Below are 22,612 nucleotides of genomic sequence, written 5' to 3'. Positions count from 1 at the left end.
ACTGAAGTCACCGGTAATGTGGTTTCATCGGTACTCAGGGGCTGCGTAGGCGCCTCGCTGAGAACCGGCAGTCTGCCTAAGCGTGGTCTCAGTACTCTGTGCGGACCTCGGATGTCGGTCCTTATCTTTGCGTCTTTTGCTCAAAACTGGTGTCCGTGTATCCGACGACATGATATAATTAAATTTTTTGCCAAAATAATGAAGGGCGAACTCCGCCCGGCTTGTTGAATCTAGCACAAAAACGGCAGGCCGAGACGTCGTGGTCTGGGCCTAAGCAAGGTATACAGAAAGAGTGGAAATCCTTATGCGGTATTTGCTTCCCACAAGAAATGCAATTATTAACTTTGTCTGACATCGGTCTGAGGCAAGAAAAGTTTCCCCAATGGGGTACTTAGCTTTAAAGAAGACTTTGGCTGAAATACTTTCGTAAATCTCAGGAGCTGGCCGACCGGCACTTGCGAACTGCTTCTGCTTCGGGCACCACGCGGCAAGAAAGACTGAAGAAAATGGCATCGGCTGCCTCTTTTATACCCCTGCCGCACTGACGTCAGGGAAGAAGCGACGACAACAGACGCCGGACCTAGACTTTGGAATTCGGCCGACCGAGGACCCGCCTGACGGCAGGATAACCCATCTGTAATGACTGCAGCTGTATGCACGATGAACATCAGGAGGTATGGCCAAAGGCCTATGCTGAGTAAGTAGAAGAAAATCCCCAAATCTCTTTTTAAACTCAGAGAAATCCTGATTTTCCCAGTGGAAATGCTCCCTTAAGGTATGTAAAGTTTCCCCAAAAGAAAAATCCTCAGGGGGAGAAGCAGAAGGAATGGAATTATCTGCATCAGAGTCCACATAAGTAGGAATAGACAAATCCTGTTCATTAGAAGAGTCAGAAGAAATAGAATCCTGTTCAGAAGATTCATAATCAATGTCTTGCCTAGGCCTCTTAGGAGGAGGGGATTGGCTACCCCTGATCAGAGTAATTAAATGTTCAGCCATTTTGATCATTTGTTTTTAAGGCATAGGGGCCTGCACATGTGGCCCAAGCATTGGTTTTTTTAGACATAGACTTAGATTTTGGCCTTAAGTTTTGAAGATGGCTTTAGTCTAATATCCAAATCTGTAGGCCTGAAAACACCCTCAGAAGCCGGTGCCTACATAGCGGCTCCGAACCCATCTAAGGCAGAGACATCCGCGGGTTTCATAATTGAAGCATCTCGCAGCATACCGGACTCCAAATGGGTCTCAGTAGAGGGCTGCGAATCAGAATTAGCTGGTATCAGGGGCTGCGAAAACACCTCACTGAGTACCGGCGACTGGCTTAGAAGCGTCATCAGTTTTGGACCTCGACGGTCTGTCTCTTTTTCTTTGCGTTTTTTTTAGGTATTCCGGTAGTAGGATTGCTAACAGACGACATTTTTAAATAATTAAATCGTGAGCAAAAATATTTTGATGCAAAAATATACCGATGTTTAATCATGGGTTGATTAAATTTAGCACAAAACCGACAGCAAGGCACATTGTGGTCAGGGCCTAGGCAAGGAATATAGTACAAATTAAAATCCTTATGAGGTATTTGCTTCCCACAAGTAATGTAATTATTAACTTTTACTGACATCGGTATGGAGCAAGAAAGAGAGTTTCCCCAACGGGGTACTTGGCTTTTAGTTGAAAACTTCGGTTCTGAAACTCGAAAACAAAAATTTCAGGAGTCGCCCGACCGGCACTTGAGAACTGCTTCTGCTTCGGGCACCGCACGTCAAGACAGACTGATGTAATGGCGTCGGCTGCATGTTTTATACCCCTGACGACCTGATGTCATGGAAGAAGGGACAGCAACCGACGCAGAACCCAAGACTTTGTTAATCAGGCTGACTGAGGGCAACCTGCTAGCAAATTACCCAAATGTAATGACTGCAACAGTGAAACACGAAGAACATCCCTGTAATATCTATCGGGTTTTCTGGGAGCAGGAGGTAAAGAATCAGGGGCCAAGCTAGATTCCGAAAAGGCCATCATCAACAATGTCCAGTACAGTGGGGATAGCTAAAGGCCTGTGCTGGGGCAGGACTAAGAAATCCCTAAGCCTCTTTTTAGAATCAGAATAATCCTGGCTTTCCCAGTGGAAATGCCCCTAAGTGTATGCAAAGTTTCACCAAAAGAAAAATCCTCTGGAGGGAAGCAGAGGAACTAGAGTCCTCTGCATCAGAATCCTCACAGGTAGACAAGGGCAAATCCTGGTCATCAGAGGAAACAGAAATTGCAGAATCCTGATCAGAACTATCATAGGCAAATTCAGTGCTAGGTCTATTACAGGGGGGAAGGTTGGTTTCCCCTGATTAAAGTAATAAGGTCTTCAGCCATTCTTATCATTTGTTTTTTAGGCATAGAGGCCTGACCATGCGGTCTGGGCGTAGGTTTTTTAGGCATGGATAGAGTTTTAGGCCTTGAAGAAAAAGATGGCGTCGGTTTAATAAGCAAGTCAGTAGGCCTGAATACACCCTCAGAAGCCGGTGACTGCACAGCAGCTCTGGACCCATCCAAGGTAGAGACATCTGCAGGTTCCACAGTTGAAGCATCTCGCGGCATATCGGACTCCGAATGGGTCTCAGGAGAGGCCTGCAAATCTGAAGTAGCAGGTACCAAGGGCTGCGAAAGCGCCTCATCGAGTACCGGTGAACTGGCGACTAGCTTAGGAAAAGCGTCGTCGGCAGCTTTGGACCTAGGTGGTCTGTCTCTGTCTTTATCTCTGCATTTTTTTCAGAATGTCGGTAGTCTGATTGCTTACTGAAGACATACCTGGATAATTAAACAGAATAACAAAATATTTAGAAGCGTAAATATACCGACTGCGAATAGTTCGCTGTTTAAATAAGGCACCAAACCGACAGCAAGGTACGTCGTGGTCCGAGCCTAGGCAAGGAATACAGTACAAATGAAAATCTTTACGAGGTATTTGCTTTCCACAAGAAATACACAAACTGACTTTTAGAGCAAGAAAAAGTTTCCCTAATGCGGTACTTAGCTTTAGTTGAAGACTTCATTTCTGAAACTCGAAAACGAAAATTTCAGGAGTCTGTCGACCGGCACTTGCGAACTGCTTCTGCTTCAGGCACAGCACGGCAAGAAAGACTGATGTAATGGCGTCGGCTGCATGCTTTATACCCTTGACTACCTGACGTCATGGAAGATGAGACAGCAACCGACGCAGGACCCAAGACTTTGATAATAAGGCCGACTGAGGGTTACTGCAAGCAGATATCCCAAATGTGATGACTGCAACAGTGAAACAAGAAAAACATCGGGATCTCTGCAAAATTGGTGACTTCAATGTAGGGAAGACTAGTAAGGGTTCCAAAGACCAGCTCCGTTGAATACTCACAGCAGTCAGCTCCGAGGTACTTGGTGCCAACCCTGTAATCATAGTACAACTCTCAATCGGATCAGAGTTCTGTGGGGCCGATGAGACAGTAAATTTGTCTGGCTTAGAAATTTTAACAGGTGGCTCTGACACACCAGCCGGTGCTGGGGAGGGCCTCTTAGAAGACTTAAGACTTTTCCTTTTTAGATCCCCGAGATCTAGCAGAGGAGGAAGAGCTAGCCAGATCTTCCTTAAAAGAAGGTTTTAGGAGACCTTTTAGAATGAGCTTATTCTTTTCTTTCTTGCAACACCCTACCACTAAAAGAATGGCAAAATAAGCAAGTTTCCTGTAAGTGGATGGCCCCAAGACAGTAAATGCAGTTACTGTGGCCATCCGTTATGGACATCTTCTGTGAACATTTTATGCATTTTTTTTAAAGCCAGATGGCTTGTGGTCCTTGCTTTCTTTAGACATCCTCACAGAAGATGAACTCACACACAAAAGAAAGAAAGGAGGACTAGGTCCTCTAACTTAAATGGGCCTAGTCCGGGCAGGAAGAAAGAAGGAAAAACTAGGTCCTCTAACTAAAAAGTACAGTTTTGTACCTACCATAAATGTAGATGTTCGATGATCCACATTGCTGCAGTCCTTACACTTGGGTAGTCCGCTGTCCTCGGTCGGCCCGAATATCAAAGTATAAGGCTGACGTCGGTCAAGGCGCATTTGATTGACATCAGGACGTCAGGGTACAAATGCGCATGACCGACGTCATATCCTCAGTCTTTTCTTGCCCCAGATGTCAGAAGACCCTAAAAATAAAGGTCAAAACCAAAAGACAGCAAACAAACAACCAACCATCCTAGCACTAAAAATATGTACAATATATACAATATACATCATATTGACAACCCAACCCACACAACCGCCTCTAACTACAGAGGGGAAGGAGGGAGGGTAAATTGGACTGCAGCAATGTGGATCTTCGAACATCTACATTTATGGTAGGTACAAAACTGTACTATGTTCTTCATCTCACATTGCTGCAGTCCTTACACTTGGGTAGAATCCCAAAGCAGAGGTAAGGGAGGATGGCCAAACTATAAGGAAGCAGGAGCTACCAAAATGCCCTGCAAAACAGCAGTGGCAAAACCAGCCCTGGATTTAGAGTAAAGTGGTAGGAGATAATGCCTAGAGAAAGTATGCACTGAACTCCAAGTAGCTGCCTCCAAAATATCCTTGGTTGCCACCCCCCTCAAAAAAGCTGTCGAAGTGGCAGTAGCCCTAGTGGAATGAGGCCTAATCCCAGCTGGAATCTCCTTTCCATGATGGGAATAACAGAAAGCAATGCAAAACCCAATCCACTTAGAAATAGTTTGTTTTGACACAGGCTTGCCCTGAGAACTCAAAGCAAAAGAAACAAATAACTGCTGAGACTGCCTGAACCCTTTAGTTCTGTCCAAATAATATCGCAACTGCCTGTGTACATCTAAAGTGTGCAAAATCTTTTCCCCTTTATTTTGGGGATTTGCATAAAAGTAGGCAAATGAATAGTTTGGTTTAAAGCCACACTAGAAACCACTTTAGGCATAAAGGAAGGATTAGTACGTAAAGATACCCTATCCTTATGGAAAATTAAGAAAGGCTCAACCGCCATAAGGGCCTGCAACTCAGAAACCCTTCTTGCAGAGGTAATAGCCAACAAAAAGCAGTCTTCCATGATAAAACTTTAATTCAGTAGTAGCTGCAGGCTCAAAAGGTTGTAGAGTGAGTTTCTCCAACACAAAATTGAGATCCCAAGCAGGAGTAGGAGCTTTTCGTGGGGGTCTTATATTCTTTGCCCCTCTAAGAAATTGCTTGAACAAAGGATGAGAAAACAATGGTGGGTCACAATCATAGTGAGCGAAATTGTTGCAGCATGAACCTTAATAGAAGAGAAGGACAAACCTTTGTCCAGTAACTCAGTAAGATATTGAAGAGCCACACTTAAATTAGGCTCAGAAACATCAAAATCCTTTGCTGCACTCCAAAATAAAAATCTCTTCCATTTATCTGCGTACACTTTCCTTGTACTAGGCCTTCTAGCTTCCAAAATAACATTCAAAACTTGCTGGAAGTGGAGGCCCACTATGGTTCAAAACAGAATATGCCAGGCTGTTAGGTGCAGAGAGTGAAGCTTGACATTGAGCAAATGACTGTCCTCCTGAGACAACAGGTGTGGAATCGAAGGCAAAGGCCATGGAGGCTTCCGTACCAGGCTTCTCAGTAATGGGTACCAATGCTGTCGAGGCCAATCTGGAGCTATCAAAATCATCCTTGGCTTGTCTTGTCTGGCCTTTAGTAGTACCTTTGGGAGGAGAGGCAGAGGCGGAAAGGCATACACATGAAGATTGCTCCAATTGAAAGAAAGAGCATCCACTTTCCAAGCTGTGGGATGAAACCTTTTGTGCAAAACTTTGGCAGCTGGTGGTTTAGTGGAGAAGCGAACAGATCTATGTCTGGAGTTCCCCATGACACTGTCAATTTCTGAAATACATGAGGATCCAATTTCCACTCGTGGGGATCCATAATTTGTCTGCTCAACACATCTGCTAAGGAGTTCTGTGCTCGGCAGAAACCTTGCCTGAAGATTTAGCTGTAAACTGAGAGCAGTCTCCCACAAAATCATTGCTTGCCTGCATAGAGGATAAGAATGTGTTCCGCCTTGCTTGTTGATGTACCACATGACAGTTGTGTTGTCTGTTAGAATCAACACCTGCCCTGGAAGAAGTAAATCCTTGAAAGCTATTAATGCAAACTGGACTGCTAACATCTCTTTCAAGTTGATATGTAGATGTTGTAGTCTGGCAGGCCACTTGTCTTGTATCCACTTTCCATTCAGATGAGCTCCCCAAGCTTTGTCTGAGGCATCTGTCGTTAGAATCTGACTCGCCTCTGGCCGGGTCACAGAGAGTCCCTTGTTTAGGTGACATTCCTGAGCCCACCACAACAATTCCTTTTGAATGCAAGGTATTATTTGAATGACAGTGTCCAAATCCTGGCAGTGCTGTGTCCATACATTTTTGAGATACCATTGTAGCTTCCTCATATGCAGTTTGGCATTGGGAAGCACCAGAATACAAGATGCCATGAACCCCAAGGCTTGAAGGACTGTCCCTGCAGTCAGCCCGGACTGATGAGACAACTGATGAAAGTAAAGGGAAAGATTCTTTTGTTTGTCCGGGGTCAAAAAGGCCATCTGGGATGCTGTATTCAGTCTCACACCCAGAAAGCACATGTCCTGAGAGGGTACTAGACTGGACTTTATTTCGTTCACAGAATACCCTAGGCATCTTAGCACTGCTATCACATAATCCAAATGATGAAGAAGCTCGTCCCTTCCTTAAGCCAGAATCAGGCAATCGTCCAAATAAGGATAGATCTGTATTCCTTTTAACCTGAGGAAAGCTATCACTGGAGCCAGAACTTTCGTGAACACTCTGGGCGCAGTAGATAAGCCAAAGGGCAATGCAGAGAACTGATAATGAGAAGTCCCAGCTCGAAAACGCAGATACTTCCTGCAACTCAGTCTGATAGGAACATGAAGATACGCCTCCTTGAGATCCAAAGTTACCATCCAATGATCTTTGCCCAGCAGAGGTAAAAGCTGCTGTAACGTCAACATTTTGAACTTGGGAATGTCCAGATAAGTGTTGAGGATAGATAAGTCCAAAATTGGTCTCCACGTGTTCCCTTTCTTTGGTACTAGGAACAGGCGAGAATAAAATCCTAGGCCCACTTCTGGCATAGGGACCGGCTGTATGGCCCCTATTTGGAGTAACAGAGAAATTTGCTTGTGAGCCTCTATTCTTTGTTGAGGAGGAACGTCTGGCATGCCTTTGAAAGGAGGCAAGGTATGGAAATAAAACCTGTAACCGTGGTGTATGATATCCAATACCCATCTGTCTTGGGTAATTAAACTCCAATTTTCTTTGAAAAGTGCCAACCTTCCTCCCAAAGGTGCTGCCAGGCGAGAAGGCTCTGGCAGCTGAAAAGGTAGGTCATTGGGTCTGTTTACGAAAGGACTGACCCCTGCCCTCACCCGAAGACTGTGCAGGAGAACTCCCTGTTCTAGGCCTGAAAGAGCCCTGAGCTCTGCCCCTACCACGTCTAGATCTACCCCTAGACTGGGAATCATAAGAAGGAGTCGTCCACCCCTTAGTAGGCCAATTTCTACTAAACTTTGGAGGCTGAACCTGCAAAAAATCTTTAACAGTCTGCATAGACTTAGCCTTGTCTTCCATTTTCTTTAAAACTGCCTCAACAGGAGAACCAAACAACACATCAGATTGTAAAGGAGCATCTAAAATCCTTGTTTTAACATGGTCAGATAAATTCTGATCCCTCAGCCAGGCGTGCCTGCGAAGAACTGACCCAGTGGCAGCCACCCTAGGCGAGGCCTGTACAGCATCAAAACCACATTGCAAAGAATGCTTACCCACCTGTTCAGAAACATGTACTAAATCTTGTAACTCTTTACAATCAATACCTTCCGCCAGAGCATCAACCTTAGACTTCAATTGTGAAAGGAGATAGTTTTGGTATTTCAACATGTGAAACTGGCAATTCAAAGCCCTCATAGCTAGAGTGGAAGAAGTATAAACTTTCTTTCCCCATCTATCCAAGGCCCTGGCCTCTTTATCCGTAGGAACCGGATTCTTGACAAAAGAAGCCTTAACACCTTTAGGCCCCTGACTAACAGTTTCTGGGTCTGCCCTAGGACTCTTAAAAAGATACTTATGAGCTTCAGGCACCCTGTAATACCTATCCGGTTTAACAGGAGCAGGAGGCAAAGAATCAGGATTAAGAGAAGCCTCTGTAAAAACATCTTCCACCACATCCAAAACAGGAGGTATAGCCAAAGGCCTATGCTGGGGTAAAAACAAAAATTCCCTAAGCCTTTTCCTGGAATCAGAGAAGTCCTGACCTTCCCACTTAAAATGCTCCCTCATGGAATGAAGAGTTTCTGAAAAAGAAAAATCCTCAGGAGGAGAAGCAGAAGGAGTAGAATCATCCACATCAGAATCAGAATAAGGAGAATACTCCTGCAAGTCTTCAGCCGAAGACTCTGAAACATCCAAGCCTGCTCAAAACTCCTAGCTCAGGCTCCACCCTAGGTCTCTTATCAGGAGGGGGCAAAGAACCCCTAATCAAAGTAATCAAATCTTCTGCCATTTTAAGCATATGCTTCTTGGGCACAGTTCCTGAAGAACTAGGGGTGACACCAACTGAAGCTAAACCTGGCCTGCCTCTGGGAGAAGCCTTGGAAACAGAAGGAGAGGGCCTAACCACCCTAGGAAGGGAGGGGAGTATAGTAACCTGAGAAGCCCCATCAGCCTGACCTGCCTCCTGAGAGGCCACATCCTGCAATAACAAAGGCTCTCCCTGGGGTCCCAAAGAAACCTCCGGTGGAACCACCGGCTCCACCGACACCTCTAAAGAACCGGCGTCCGGTACGGACGGTTCTTCTAGCCTAGGCTTAACTGCTTTGTCCTTGCGCTTCTTTGAAGAAGGGGGCGTCGGAGCATCCGACGGCATTTTATAATTGCACCGCTTCCCGAAGACTAACCTGGCACAATCTAACCTTCTCTTTATAGTGTGCTTATTGAATCTAGCACAAGAGCGACACCCAACAACGTCGTGCTCAGGCCCTAAACAAGGAATACACAAAGTATGATAGTCTCTATGCGGTATCTGTTTCCCACAAGAAATACAATTATTCACTTTTTCTGACATCCGGTAAACCACTGAGGCAAGAAAAAACTAAAATATTCCCCAACGGGGTACTTAGCCAACTTTGACTCGGTCTGAAACTCCGAAATCGAAAAATTTCAGAACGCCAACCGGCACTTGCAATGCTGCTTCTGCATCGGACCATGCGGCAAAAAAGACTGAGGATATGACGTCGGTCATGCGCATTTGTACCCTGACGTCCTGATGTCAATCAAATGCACCTTGACCGACGTCAGCCTTATACTTTGATATTCGGGCCGACCGAGGACAGCGGACTACCCAAGTGTAAGGACTGCAGCAATGTGAGATGAAGAACATCAGACCTAGTACAGAAACAATTAGAGAGAGTCTCGCACACACCCAAACAGGAATAAGTCTAAATTGTTGAAATTATTAACAAGGTGAACAGAACCTCGTTCTGTTGGCACACTAAATTACTAACAAAGTGAACAGAGCCTGGTTCTGTTTGCAACACTAATAAGAAAAATTAGCAGGTGGAAAAAACGCTAAAATTATGACTTAACTATCTAACAATACACACAGCCTACTGAGCGCAAAAGGCACCTACGATTACTAATATCTAATATGAAACAAATACATTACAAGAAAAAACTGGCACACAGGATACCCAGTACTATAAGGCCAAAGGCAAACTGTACTTGAAGAAATTGAACACAAATGGCACACTAGTAAACACTAAGTATATTAACTGTAAAAACTACACTAACTATAACTATACAATGCTATTCAAAGATAAACCAGAAGAATTATCCCAAAAATTTTGAACAAATTGAGAGACTTAGCCAGAGCCAAGAAGAAGCACATCCGAACTCGTCGACGTTGCAAACGAGATCTGGGGATTGTGCTGGTGCACAATGGGATACCTACCTAGCCACGAGCCAACTAGAAGTCTTCCAGCTTGTAAACAGGCAGAGTCGGAGCGGAGGATCGGCTCCGATCCCATATGTAAGAATGAAGGCGAGATAGGACTGCAGAACATACCAGGCATTTAAGCTGGGGCTACACCCCCCCCCCCCCCCGAGTGGCACTACAGAAGCCTCTAATACCAGGCATTAAGCTGGGGCTACAAGGCAGCCCTCATGGTACTGATGCCCACTGACCAAAATGAGAGCAGCTAGGAAGGAAGCAGCATCCAGTCACCTTGTTTGTTTACCTGCCTGTGGGTCTGACTTTCTACAAAGGGACATGTGATCAGGAGAGTTGTTGTGGGTTACTTTACATAGTGGCCTAATGAGTCAGGGACTCCAGCTTTCAGTCCACTTTCCTCAGGGCTTTTGTACTGATGCAAAAGTGTGTGTCATGAGAGGACATCCCACGCCCTCACCAAAACACACTAACAATGGAAATTTCTACAGGGATTCTAGTGTTTATATGTGCATAGAGACATTTTTAGTACAGCAGATAGACCACACAAGTATACAGACAACCATTCCCCTACTAGCTAACAAAAGACTTTCCTGGCAATACAAGAGGTAAGTAATGAACAAGATCCACACTGCAGTACTTAATCTGCTCAATTCCAAGAACCTTAAGCCAAAATGATGGACTGAAGCAAAAAAGCACTAAAGAGTATGGATAGATACTATTTTTATACCAGGAAATGTGCCAATACTCCTAGGAGAGTAGAATCAGCTTGTCTACGTGGGGGGCACAGCTCAGGAAGAGACACTGAATACTGGTCTCACACGTAGCAAAAATTCCTCTAATGATGATTCCTGCAACACTCACACATGAAAAAACACACAATACTCAGCAACACCTGAAAACAAAGAATAATGTAGGATATACCAGGCAGCCTTGTGCCATCTATATCAACAACCTGCATGGCGGGACACCTGCACTTGTTTCTTGCAGGGAAGACGGCCACTGTCTAGAAAAAATCCATGTAAAAAATGGGGCAAAGGTAGGTAGGTAAACGTAAATGCCATTATCTGCTTTGGAAAGACCTTCACAAAGGAGATCTAAGTAACTTCTAGTAGCATAAAAGAAAGGCGCTTCAAAATCTATGTTCACTCACAGCTCAAGAAAGCCTACAACATGAATTTATTTTAACAGAAAATATCTTTTAGTAAGCACTGTCTCCTTCAAAGGTACTTATAGTTATATTACACAGAAAAACTGAAATTGCACATTTCCTCAAAAACAAGCACACAGCAATAGGCTTAATTTATTGTGTTCTGCATTTCCATTTTAAAGTGGAAACACAGTGAACATGCACTAATTTTCTATTATACATCACTCTAAAAAACATCCACAAACTTTATTTCACCCCCATTTCTGCATCACAATCTAAAAATTAAGCAAAACTACACTAACCTTTAGGAGAAAATAAGACTCGCTTTTTCCTACACCAAAAATCCAATAATTAAGGTCGGTCATACAAAACATTCCAACTAATTATACACACCCTTATAAAACAGACAAATTAATCAGTCCAGTCCCCCTACCCTGGAAAGAGATTCTGAAATATTCTAAAGTACAACAGCTCAAAGACACTGCAATTTGTAAGTTATTGTGCACATTACAGTGAGTTTTGCTGATGTATCTGGAATGGTAAAAAGAACCGCAAGCTCCTTTTGACTGCTATTTCACAACTGCAATAACTGTAGATGAACCGTACCTGATCGTAGTTGTCATGCCCATGAAAAAACGGTTCTTTTCTAAAGATCATACTGGCGAGCATGCAGCCTAAACTCCACATATCCAAGCTGTAATCGTACATCTGCAAGAGAAAGAAAACATTTGCTTCATTATGTACGCTGTTCCAAAGATCCATGTAAAGTATTGTGTAAAATCTTACCATAACTTTAGATGTTCTTCTCTTCCATATGCTGCTGTATCCATAACACAAGGGAGTCTGTCTCTGGTCAACTCGCATATGTCCAGCCATTTTACAACAGACAGATGCTGCTGCAAGGGTGCGCGTGACATCCTGCATCTTTCTCTGGGGATGTTGGCCATAAACAGACGTCTGTTACAAAATGGACGTCAGCACACACCTACTTCAGAACTGTATGCTGCTGGAATCAGTGACTACGGAGTGGGTACTCAGGAGTCAGGCAAGTGTCAGGGGAAGGCAGACTCACAGCAGCATATAGAAGAAAAGGACCTCTCAAGTTATGGTAACATTTTACATAACAATACTACGTCCTTCTATTCATAGGCTGCTGTATCCATAATACAAGGGAGTGTGCAAAAGCTCCTGTTATTAAGATTTGGGGGGGGGGGGGGATAGAAGCATCTTCCACAAAGCCATAAAGAATGCCTCTGGCAAAACCTGCCCTGGCTCTAGAAACGATGTCCAACTTGTAGTGTTTGGTGAAGTTATGGACAGAGGACCATACAGCTGCTTCTAAAATGGCAGCTGTATCCAAACCCTCGAAAAAAGCCCCAGAGGAGGACACTGCCCTAGTGGAGTATGCCTTTACTGGGAAGCCTTCTGCCACGGGCTGTACAGCAAAAGGAGATGGTTTTGAAAACCCAAGTAGATGCAGTTTTGCTTGGAAGCAAGGTGTCCCAGGGTTCTTTGGTGTGGTAGGAGACAGAGCCTATCCAATTTACGGATGGATTTGGTCTTTGCCAAATAGTATCAGAGTTGTCTGTGTACATCTAAGGAATGTAGGCTCCTTTCAGCTGGGTTTTGGGGTGAAGGGAATAAGGTCGGAAGGTTGATGGCCTGATTTAAGGACAGCTCATTGGCCACTTTGGGCATGAAGGTTGGGTTAGTATGTAAATACACCCTGTCCTTATGGAAAAAAGTAAATGGATGGGAGGCCATAAGGGCTTGTAGTTAAGAAACCCTTCTGGCTGAAGTAATGGCCACCAAGAGTATAGTTTTCCATGTACAATATTGGAGACAGCAGTCTTTCACTGGCTCAAAGGATGGTAGTGTCAACTTCTCCAGAACGAAATTTAGATCCCAAGGGGGCGGAATGGGCTTCCTTGGAAGTCTAAGGTGCAGAACCCCTTTCAAAAATAGTTCAACTTCTAACCTAGAAGCCAGAGGTGGGAGTGAGTGGCAGGCAAGCTGAGATGGTAGATAAGTGGGTCTTGATTGAAGAATAAGACAGTCCAGACTTCATCAATTCACATAGGTAAGACAAGACCACTGGCGGTTATACTGCCAGTGGTTGCAAATTGTGTTTTTGACGCACAGAAAATCTCTTCCACTTAGAAAGATAAGATTTCCTGGTAGCTGGTTTTCTGGCCTCCTGCAGAATCTGAAGCATGTCCTCCATATATAGGTGCCTGAAGGGAATCTAAGCCCTATCACCCACACAGTAAGTAAGATTCAGAGTTGACAGTTGGGGGTGTAAGAGTGTTCCCCCTTCTGTGAGTAGGTCCATCCGGTGGGGTAACTTGTGGTGACTGCCCTTGGCTAGATGGAGTAATGGGGGGAACCAATGCTGCCTTGGTCAATAGGGAGTCACCAACAAGATCTGTGGTTATTCTTTCGGAACTTTCAGCAGAACTTTTTGTATGAGAGGGACGGGGCAGAAAGCATAAGCATACATCCCCTTCCAAGGGAATGAGAGAGCATCCACCTTCCACGCTTTGGGATGTGGCACCCTGGCGCAGAAGGCTGGAAGCGGTCTGTTCATAGGGGAAGCAAACAGATCCACATCCGGAATACCCCATCGATGGACTAGGTCCAGGAACACATCCCCATTTAATATCCATTCATGAGATTGAGTCATGGTCCTGCTTAAGAGTATCTGCCATCACACTGTCTGCTGAAGTGAAGGTATGTAGATGGCTTGGATGTTGACTTGTTTCTCTAGGGTGATTTCCCATGCTTACAGGGCCAACCTGCACAGGAGGTAGGACCTTGTCCCCCCTGTTCGCTGATGTACCACAGCACAGTGGTATTGTCTGTGTAACACCTCCGCATGCCTGGTAGGACATGATCCTTGAAAATTTGCATGGCTAATATCAAGGCTCTCATTTCCTTGATATTAGTGTGCTCTTTCTGTTGAGTGAGGGTCCATGAGTTTCTCGCTCTCCACTCCCCTAAGGTTGCTTCCCATCCTGTCTGAAGCATCTGTGAACAGGTCCTGCTTGGGGGGACAGGTCTAGGTTGGCCTTTATCTGGGCTATCCACCAATTCAATTTCCTAGAAAGGCATGGAATCATGGGAACCATGAACTCCAGGGGGTGCAGGTGTTTTTTCCAGACTGTTCAAGTACCATTGGAACTTCCTTATGTAAAGCTTTCCATGGGTACCATGGGGATGGTGGAGGCCATGAATCCCAGGAGCCTGAGAAACTCCCTGGCCAACAGTGCTTTGAGAGGGAGTAACTCTGAAATAAAAAGTGAGAGAATTTTTTTCTGGGGGAAAACTGGCCATTTTTCTGTTAGGATCCTGCACCCCAGCAACACATGATCCTGTGAGGGTATTCAAGGATGATTTTTTGAGAATTATCATGAACCCTAGACTTCAAGAGGGAAATAGTGAAGTCTGGGTGTTGTAGGACCATTGGAACTGATGGGGCCTGTATTAGGATATCGTCTAGATAGGGGAAGAGTTGGATTCCCCTTGTTCTGGCAAAGGTCATGACTGGTGCTAGGCACGCTGTGTACACTCTTGGGGCCACAGAAAGACCAAACGGTAAAGCACAGAACTGAAAGTGTGCAGACCCCACTGAGAAGCAGAGGAATTTCCTGAAGAGGGGATGGACTGGGATGTGCAAGTAGGTGTCCTTTACATCCAAGTATACCAAGAAGGCCTGGGGGAGAATCAGGGAAAGGAGGGTAGGCAGAGTGAACATCCAAAAGGAGGGTACTTGGAGGAAGGTGTTGAGATGGGACAAATCCAAGATTGGTCTCCAGGGACCATCTTTCCTGGGAACCAGGAACATCTTGGAGAAAAATCCCTTTCCTCTTGCATGAGGAGGGATTTCTTGTATTGTTCTTTATGTGAAGAGTTCCTGAAAAACAGGAGGAAAGGAAGTCAGCTGGTCTCGAGAGGCTTGTGGAATGCCTTTGAGAGCAGGCTTGGTTTCCCCATGTCAAAGTATCCCTGTTATATTAGAGAGAGGACCCAAGAGTCCTGGGTAACCTGATTCCAAGCAAGGACGAAAGGGGGGAGAGAGAGTCAGAGTGAAAGAGATGCTTGGAAAGAGGGGTGTCTGGATCCAATGCCTGGTAGTCACAGGCTAGCAGGCTTAGCCTGAAAGGGCTGTTTGGGAGCAGGCCTGGAGGAGGACTGTTTCCTGGAATCTTTTTTGCCTTGGTTGGCATTTGTCTGGCGGGCCTTCTCAAAGGTGGTTTTGGCAGGGTAGTTCCTTTGAAAGCGTGGAAATGGGAAGACAAAAATGTTTCTCAGATCCTACAGTTACCCTTCACTTGAAGGGCCTTAAAGTTCAGCAGCTGCTGAACCAAACAAAGCTTTGTTGTCCAAAGGAGCGTCTAGGAGTTTAGACTTGATGTCATGAGGGAGAGGCTGCAACCTAAGCCAGAAATATCTCGACAGACCTTGAGGCAGCAGCCCTAGATGAGGCCTCAACCACATCATAACTGCACTTGATCGAATGCTTAGTTACATGAATGCAGGAATTCAGTAGAGAATAGATTATAGCATTGGCCGGGGAGTCAGGGAGGTCCCCCAACTGTTTAGTCACATCAGAAAGCAGAGCCAGGGAGTATTTGGCCATGCGAGTCTGGTAGTTAATGGCTCTCACTGCTAAGGTAAAAGTTGTGTAGACTTTTCCCTAGGTGCTCCATTAATCTGCTCTCCTTGTCGGAGGGAGGTGGAAGGGAGTAAAATTCAGCTGTGTACACTTACCATAAATGTAGATGTTCAAAAGTGCATTCACTGTTGCGGTCATCACCTGTGGGTTATCCCTGCTGTGGTAGCCCTCGGCCGGCCCGAATACCAGAGTCCATGTTTTTCTGCACCGGCTGCTGTCACCTGTAGTCTGACATCAGGTCATAAGTACTATAAAGCAAGGCAGCCAATGTCATTGCATTAGTTTTTCTGGCCCTAACCCGTCAGAAGCACAAGGAAAAAGACAGAAGTGGTTCTGCTAGCTAAGAGCCACCTTGGGAAGCAAGTGTCCGCCTAGGGAAAGATCTTAAATGGGGGAGGGAGGGAAATCAAGACTGCAAAAGTGAATACACTAACATCTACATTTATGGTAACTGTACTATGTTCTTCGTGTTTCACTGTTGCAGTCATCACCTGTGGGAGGATTCCCAAAGCTGAGGTAAAGGGTCGAATGATAGGCAGAGTCCTAGGTACTGGTCAGGAGGCCCTGTAGAGGCAAACCCTGCCCTAGACTTAGAAAAAAGAGGTAGGTGATAATGCTTTGTAAAGGTACGGACAGAGGTCCAGGTGGCCACTTCCAAGATGTTCCTGGTAGGTACTCCTCTGAGAAAGGCAGTGGAAGTGGAGGTTGCCCTAGTGGAGTGGGTACGGATCGACTTTGGGATGGGTTTCCCATGTAGTCCGTAACAAAAATGGATACAGTGTAAAATCCATTTGGAAATGATTTGTTTGGAGATGGGCTTCCCCTCTGTCCCTGGGGCAAAGCTTACAAGAAGCTGGTCAGTTTTTCTGAATGGCTTAGTGAGGTCCCGATAGTATCTGAGCTGTCTGTGCATGTCTAGTGAGTGTAGAAGTCTTTCCCCCTTGTTTTGAGGGTTAGGAAAGAAGGTGGGAAGGTTTATGGACTGGTTAAGGGTCACATCAGCTATGACCTTGGGCATAAAGGAGGGATTAGTCCTCAGGGAAACTCTGTCTGCATGGAAAATTATGAAGGGCTCGACAGCCATGAGAGCCTGAAGTTCTGAGACCTTTCTGGCTGAGGTGATAGCTGGCAGGAAGGCAGTCTTCCAGGAGAGGTATTTCAGTTCTGTTGAAGTGGCAGGTTTGAAAGGAGGCAAGGTTACTTTTTCTAACACATAATTCAGGTCCCAGGGTGGAGTACGAAGTCTTCTGGGATGCCTGATATTAGAAGCCTCTCTGAGGAATTGCTTAATCAAAGGATGGGAGAAGAGGGGTGAGTGAATCATAATGGGCAGAGATGGCCGAGGCATGGATTTTAATACAGAAGGAGAGGCCACTATTGAGCAACTCTGCTAAGTAATCCAGGATGAGAGGGATGGAAGGTTGGGAGGTACTGCCCCCTTGAGATTGTTTCCAGGAGCAGAATCTTTTCCATTTTCCTGTATACGATTTTCTTGTGCTGGGCCTTCTGGCCTCTGTGATGTCCAGGACCTGTTTGCTTAACAGTGACGACTTCTTAGTTTTTAGTGTATAATCCATGCTAAAAGTTTGAGAGTCTGTAGGTCTGGGTGCAGTACCTTCCCCTTCTCTCAGGTCAAGAAGTCTGACCTTAGGGGAAGCAACTTCGGGGGCTGTAAGGTCAAACTGCGTAGTAAGGGGGTACCCAATGCTGTCTGGACCAATTTGGAGTGATGAGGATGGCCTTTGGTCTCTCCTCTCTTATTTTGATCAGAAATTTGGGAATAAGGGGCAGAGGAGGGTGTGTACACAAAAAGAGGGTGCTCCAGGGGAAGGTCAAGGCATCCACCTTCATGATAGGTGATACCTCCCTGGTACCAAACTTGGGCAGCTGGTGGTTGAGGTGCAAGGCAAAGAGGTCCACCTCCGGGGTCCCCCACTCCTGGGCGATTTGCAGAGAGATTTCCCTGTGGAGCTGCCCTTTGTGGGGGTCTAGTAAGTTTCTGCTTGGGTGGTCTGCCAGTGTGTTGTCCCTAGTAAGTACTGGGTAATTAGGTGTAGCCCCATGGAGGTGTCTGTAAGCCAAAGACTCATGGTTAACCTGCACGGGGGGTAAAATTGGGTGCCCCCTGCTTGCTGATGTACCACATTACTGTGGTGTCTGTTTTTCTAAGGAGGACCCCTGGCCTAAGATGGGGTTGGAAGGACGTCAAAGCATTTTGCACTGCCATCATTTCTTTCTGGTTGATGTGCAAGTGAAGTTGTTGGGCATTCCAAAGGCCTTGGGTACACCTGCCTGCTAGGTGAGTGCCCCAAGCTATGTCTGAGGTGCCAGTGATGGTCTGGCCGGAAGGGTAGAGGATGAAGGGAAGAGCCTTGTTCATGGCACAGGCCTCTACCCACCAGAGAAATTCGTCCCTTATGCAAGGGATCAGTGAGAGAGTGGTCTCTAGGGACAGAGTGCTGACACCAAAGGTTCTTTAAGTACTCCTGAAACTTTCTCATGTGAAGCCTGGCGAAAGGGATGAGAAGGATGCAAGATGCCATGTAACCCAGGGCTTGCAGGAACTTCCTCACAGTGCGGTGACTTCTGGAAGCCAGCTGGGTGAGGTAGAGAGGCAGGAAGCTCTGCTTTTCTGGGGACATGAAGGCCATTAGGGTTGCTGTGTCTAGCGCAGCCCCCAGGAAAACAATCACCCTGGTGGGGTTTTGTTTTGACTTTTTTCTCATTGATGGTGAACCCTAGGGAAGTTAGGGGTTTTTTGACAAAGAAAAGATCCTGGAGCAACTTTTCTTTGTGGTTCACCTGAATGAGTCAGTCAACCAGGTAAGGGTAAAATCTGTACATTTCTCTGTCTGTGGAATGCTACAGCCGGGGCCAAGCATTTGGTGAATACTCTGGGAGCAGTAGATAAGCCAAAGGGCAGTGCAAACAACTGAAAGTGCCGATTGCCTGCTCTGAAGCACAGGAATTTTCCTCACGATTCCCTGATGGGGATGTGGAGGTTTGGCATCTTTTAGGTCTGGTGTGACCAGCCGGGCATTTTGCGAGCATAGGCAGGAGTTGCTGCAAAGTTAGCATTATGAATCTGGGGACCATCAGGGAGGTGTTCAGTTTGAATAGATCCAGGATGGGGCACCAAGTGCCCTCCTTTCTAGGAACAAGGAATAGTCCGGAGTAAAAGCCTTTTCCTGCTTGATCCGGATGGACAGAGTCTACTGTCCCCTGGGATACAAGTGTTTTTACCTGTTTTAATGCCTCTGCCCACTGGTTTGGGGGGAGGTCTGGGTACCCTCTTGGAATAGGGAGCTCACTGAAGGTGAATCTGTACCACTGGTCCTTGGTTATAGAGACCCAATTGTCCTTGAAGAGGATGAGCCTTCCTCTTTGTTTTAGATGAGTGAAAGGAGGGCAGAGGAGGGAGGGACAGTCACTGAGTGCTTACCATAGAAGCTTGGCTTAGAACTCCCTGCCTTAGAGGCGGAAGTGGTCCACTGTTTGCTTCTTTGCTGGCCCTGGGACAGGGGGCCTAGATGTCCTGTCCCTAAAGGGCTTACTTTTGCCCTATCTGCTGGGTGCAGGGAAGGCCCAGTGCTTAGAGGGGAAATTCCTGCTGAATCTAGGTGGCTGAACTTGAAAGAAATCTTTTACTGTTTGCATAGATTTTGCTTTGTCTTCCATCTTTTTAAGCACCTCTTCTGCTTTTTCCTCAAACAAGCGTTCCTCATCAAAGGGTGCATCAATAAGTTTAGACTTGACATGATCAGGGAGAGGTTATTCCTTCAGCCATGCATGTCTTCTAATAAAAGATCCCATCACTGCTGCCCTGCTAGAGGCTTCTAGGGCGTCATATCTACATTACAATGAGTGCTTGGCCACTTGACAAGCAGAGTATAGTAATTTTGCCAGCTCCTTTGAGTTGGCACCGTCAGGAGAGATAGCAATCTTCTGTTTTAATTGTTACAAAGTGTGTTGATATTTTAGCATATGGAACTGACAACAGAGTGCCCGGATAGCTAAGGTTGCAGAGGTGTATATGTTTTTACCCCATATGTCCAGAGCCTCTCTCTTTGTCAGAAGGAAGAGGATTTTTGGCAGAACTACTCAACTCCTTTGGGTCTCTGTGTAATGACCTTGGGGTCTGCAGCAGGGTTCCTCCTGTACAGGTATTTGTGAGAATCCGGTAATCTGTAGTACCGGTCAAGTTTTGCTGGAGCAGGAGGCAGGGCATCAGGGGCTAAACTGGATTCAAGGAAAACATCATCCACCACTTCTAGAATAGGTGAGATGGCCAAGGGTCTGTGCTGGGGCAGGTCTAGAAACTCTCTAAGCTGTTTGACTGTGGGTAGTCCTGAGATTCCCACTGAAAATGTTCCCTGAGGGAGTGAAGGGTTTCCCCGAAGGAGAGGTCCTCTGGAGGGGAGGCAGAGGGGATGCAGTCCTCTGCATCTGAATCCTCAAACAGTTAAGGGCTGCTGTTCCTCTTCAAAGGCAGAATAATCAGATTCCTCACACTCTTGGTCTGCCAATTTCTGGAGAAGGAAGCCTTTTTCCTTTTTGGAGTGGGGGCCTGAGTACCTCGGATAAGGGAGATGAGATCCTCCGCCATTTTAAGCATTTGAGCTTGGGGTGGGGGAGCAGTAGCAAGATGGTGGCTAGAAGCAAATTTTCTAGGAGTGGCCTGGCTTCGAGGCCTGAGGGAATCCATTGGTCTCTGAGAAACGGTAGTCGGAAGAGAAGACGTCTTTTTTTTGTCTAGAATCAATAGTGCGAATGACCTCCTCGGAATCCAGTGCCAGAATCGTGGCTCAGGACCAAACTGAGACAGAGACAGCCAAAGGCTTGGAAGACAAAGTGGATTTCTGTGGCATATCAGACTCCGAAAGGGTCTCGGCAGAGGCCTGCGTAGAAAGTGAGTTGGGCATTAGGGGCTGCCAAAGCACCACACTGAATTCCAGAGACCGGACTTGCTCAGCAGTAGTGTCGTTGGAAGGCTTAGCCTTGTGTGGCCTGTCTATATCTTTATGTTTTTTTGGAATGTTGTCGGATTGTTGGCTGACAGACGTCATGTCAGAATTCGAAGACGGAATACGAAAATAGTCTACAAAAAGAGCTCTACGACAAATGGTTCTCGCATTAAAGCGGGCACAGAACCTGTAACGAGTAATGTTGTGGTCTGGGCCTAAACAAGTGATGCAGTAAGAATGAAAGCCTCTGTGTGTGATCTGTTTTCCACAGGCAAGACCATTGTTAACTTTTTTTGGACACTGGTTAGAGCAAGAAAAAAGGGTCCCCAACGGTGTACTTAGCTTTAGACGTTTACTGCTGAAATTCTACTTCTGGTAGCGACTGACCGGCACTCATGCAAACTGCTTCTGCTACGGGCTCCACGGCAAGAAAGACTGACGTAATGATGTTGGCTGCCTTGCTTTATAGTACTGATGACCTGACATCAGACTACAGGCGACAGCAGCTGGCGCACAAAAATATTGACTCTGATATTCGGCCCGGCTGAGGGCTACCACAGCAGGGATAACCCACAGGTGATGACTGCAACAGTGAAACACGAAGAACATCTTGGAGGTTTTGTCTGCAGCCACAGCAATGATGGAAGAGTCTGCAGAAGGAGCTTTGTAAAGGAATTCTGTATCCACAGGGACTTTGTAAAACTTGTCTGGGCGTTTGAGTGCAGGCGGTTAGGAATCTGGGTTTTTTGAAGCAGCCAGGAAGGTATCCAAGAAAGCAAGGTGCAGTGGAGGTGCAGCAGACTGGTTAGGAGACTCCATTTGTAAAAGGTCATACCTCTTTTGGGTCTCTGTGACCTAGCTGCTGTCCCACTTGAAAAAGTCTCATCTGAGCAATAGCTTCCCCGGGGGACTCTGTTCTATTGGACTCCTCCTCCTCTGGGGAAGAATACCCCAGAGGAGAACCCATTTATGAAGTACAAGTAAGAGATTCATCCCCTGATGAATCCTCTTTAGTTGAGACGTTGGAAACAAGTTTACCCTTAGGTGTAGACACAGTAGGGGCCTGGCGTAAGGCAAGAAAAGCATTTAGAAGGCCATGAGTAATGGCCTGCCCAGTCAGGTAGCTGGTCGGAGGGTGTGGGCATCGGAAAAGGAGCAAGATGTTTAGGTTCATAGGTAAGTACTAGGCTATCTGCCCGAGGGCATCTGTAAGCCTAGCCAGAAAGTGTTGGCTTTCACCGCCCCCTTAGATTAGTCTTCTGCTTCTTCGTGTGGGACGCAGACTAAGAGGTATCAGAGATGCGGTGGAGTGATGGAGGGCCGCAATGTCTGAGGAAACATCCTTGTGAACTACAATTTGAGACCCCAGCACAACACCTTGGAAATGATGAACCTAGCCCCCCCACCGGCAACTGATTCAGATGCCTGCGATTCCCTCTGGGATGTGCCAGTAGCTTCTTTGACAGCCATCTCCTAGGTTCCCGCAAAAGGAAGAAACGAGGATTCCGTCTCAGACTCCGGGCCTTCACTGGCCTCGAGAGGTACTGCCGGAATAGAGGGCGCAGCAGTCTGTTCAGGCCACAACTTTTTTTGCCTTTTTTACTGGCGGCTCATCCGAGGAACCCAACATCGGATCCATAGCTTTAGTCAGATGTGAGCTGCTGGTTCTCTAAAGATTTAAAGCTGCTAGATGACTTCCAAGGGTTTTGGGGATGAAGGTCTGATAAATACTACAAACAGCATGGTCGTGTTCTTGGCATAAACAAAACAGGCATAGCTCATGCGAATCCTTATGTGGAATCTGTCT

The 22,612-nt window shown here is 46.1% G+C and overlaps 1 protein-coding gene across 1 annotated transcript in view; it reads right to left on the bottom strand.

Moving 5' to 3' along the window:
* The window catches only part of CSNK2A1 (casein kinase 2 alpha 1), a 1,738,971-nt gene that overhangs the window by 477,713 nt on the left and 1,238,646 nt on the right, over positions 1 to 22,612 (bottom strand). The window contains exon 10 of the mRNA XM_044090445.1: positions 11,773 to 11,874. Within this exon, the coding sequence (XP_043946380.1) occupies positions 11,773 to 11,874 (102 nt within the window). The remainder of the gene's footprint in view (positions 1 to 11,772; positions 11,875 to 22,612) is intronic.

The sequence above is a fragment of the Protopterus annectens genome, chromosome 12.part0 (assembly GCF_019279795.1).
Source record: "Protopterus annectens isolate FY-2018-M chromosome 12.part0, PAN1.0, whole genome shotgun sequence".
In the NCBI taxonomy this organism is placed as follows: domain Eukaryota; kingdom Metazoa; phylum Chordata; order Ceratodontiformes; family Protopteridae; genus Protopterus; species Protopterus annectens.
Note: the sequence above shows the minus strand (reverse complement) of the source record. Positions and strands in the feature narration are given on the sequence as shown.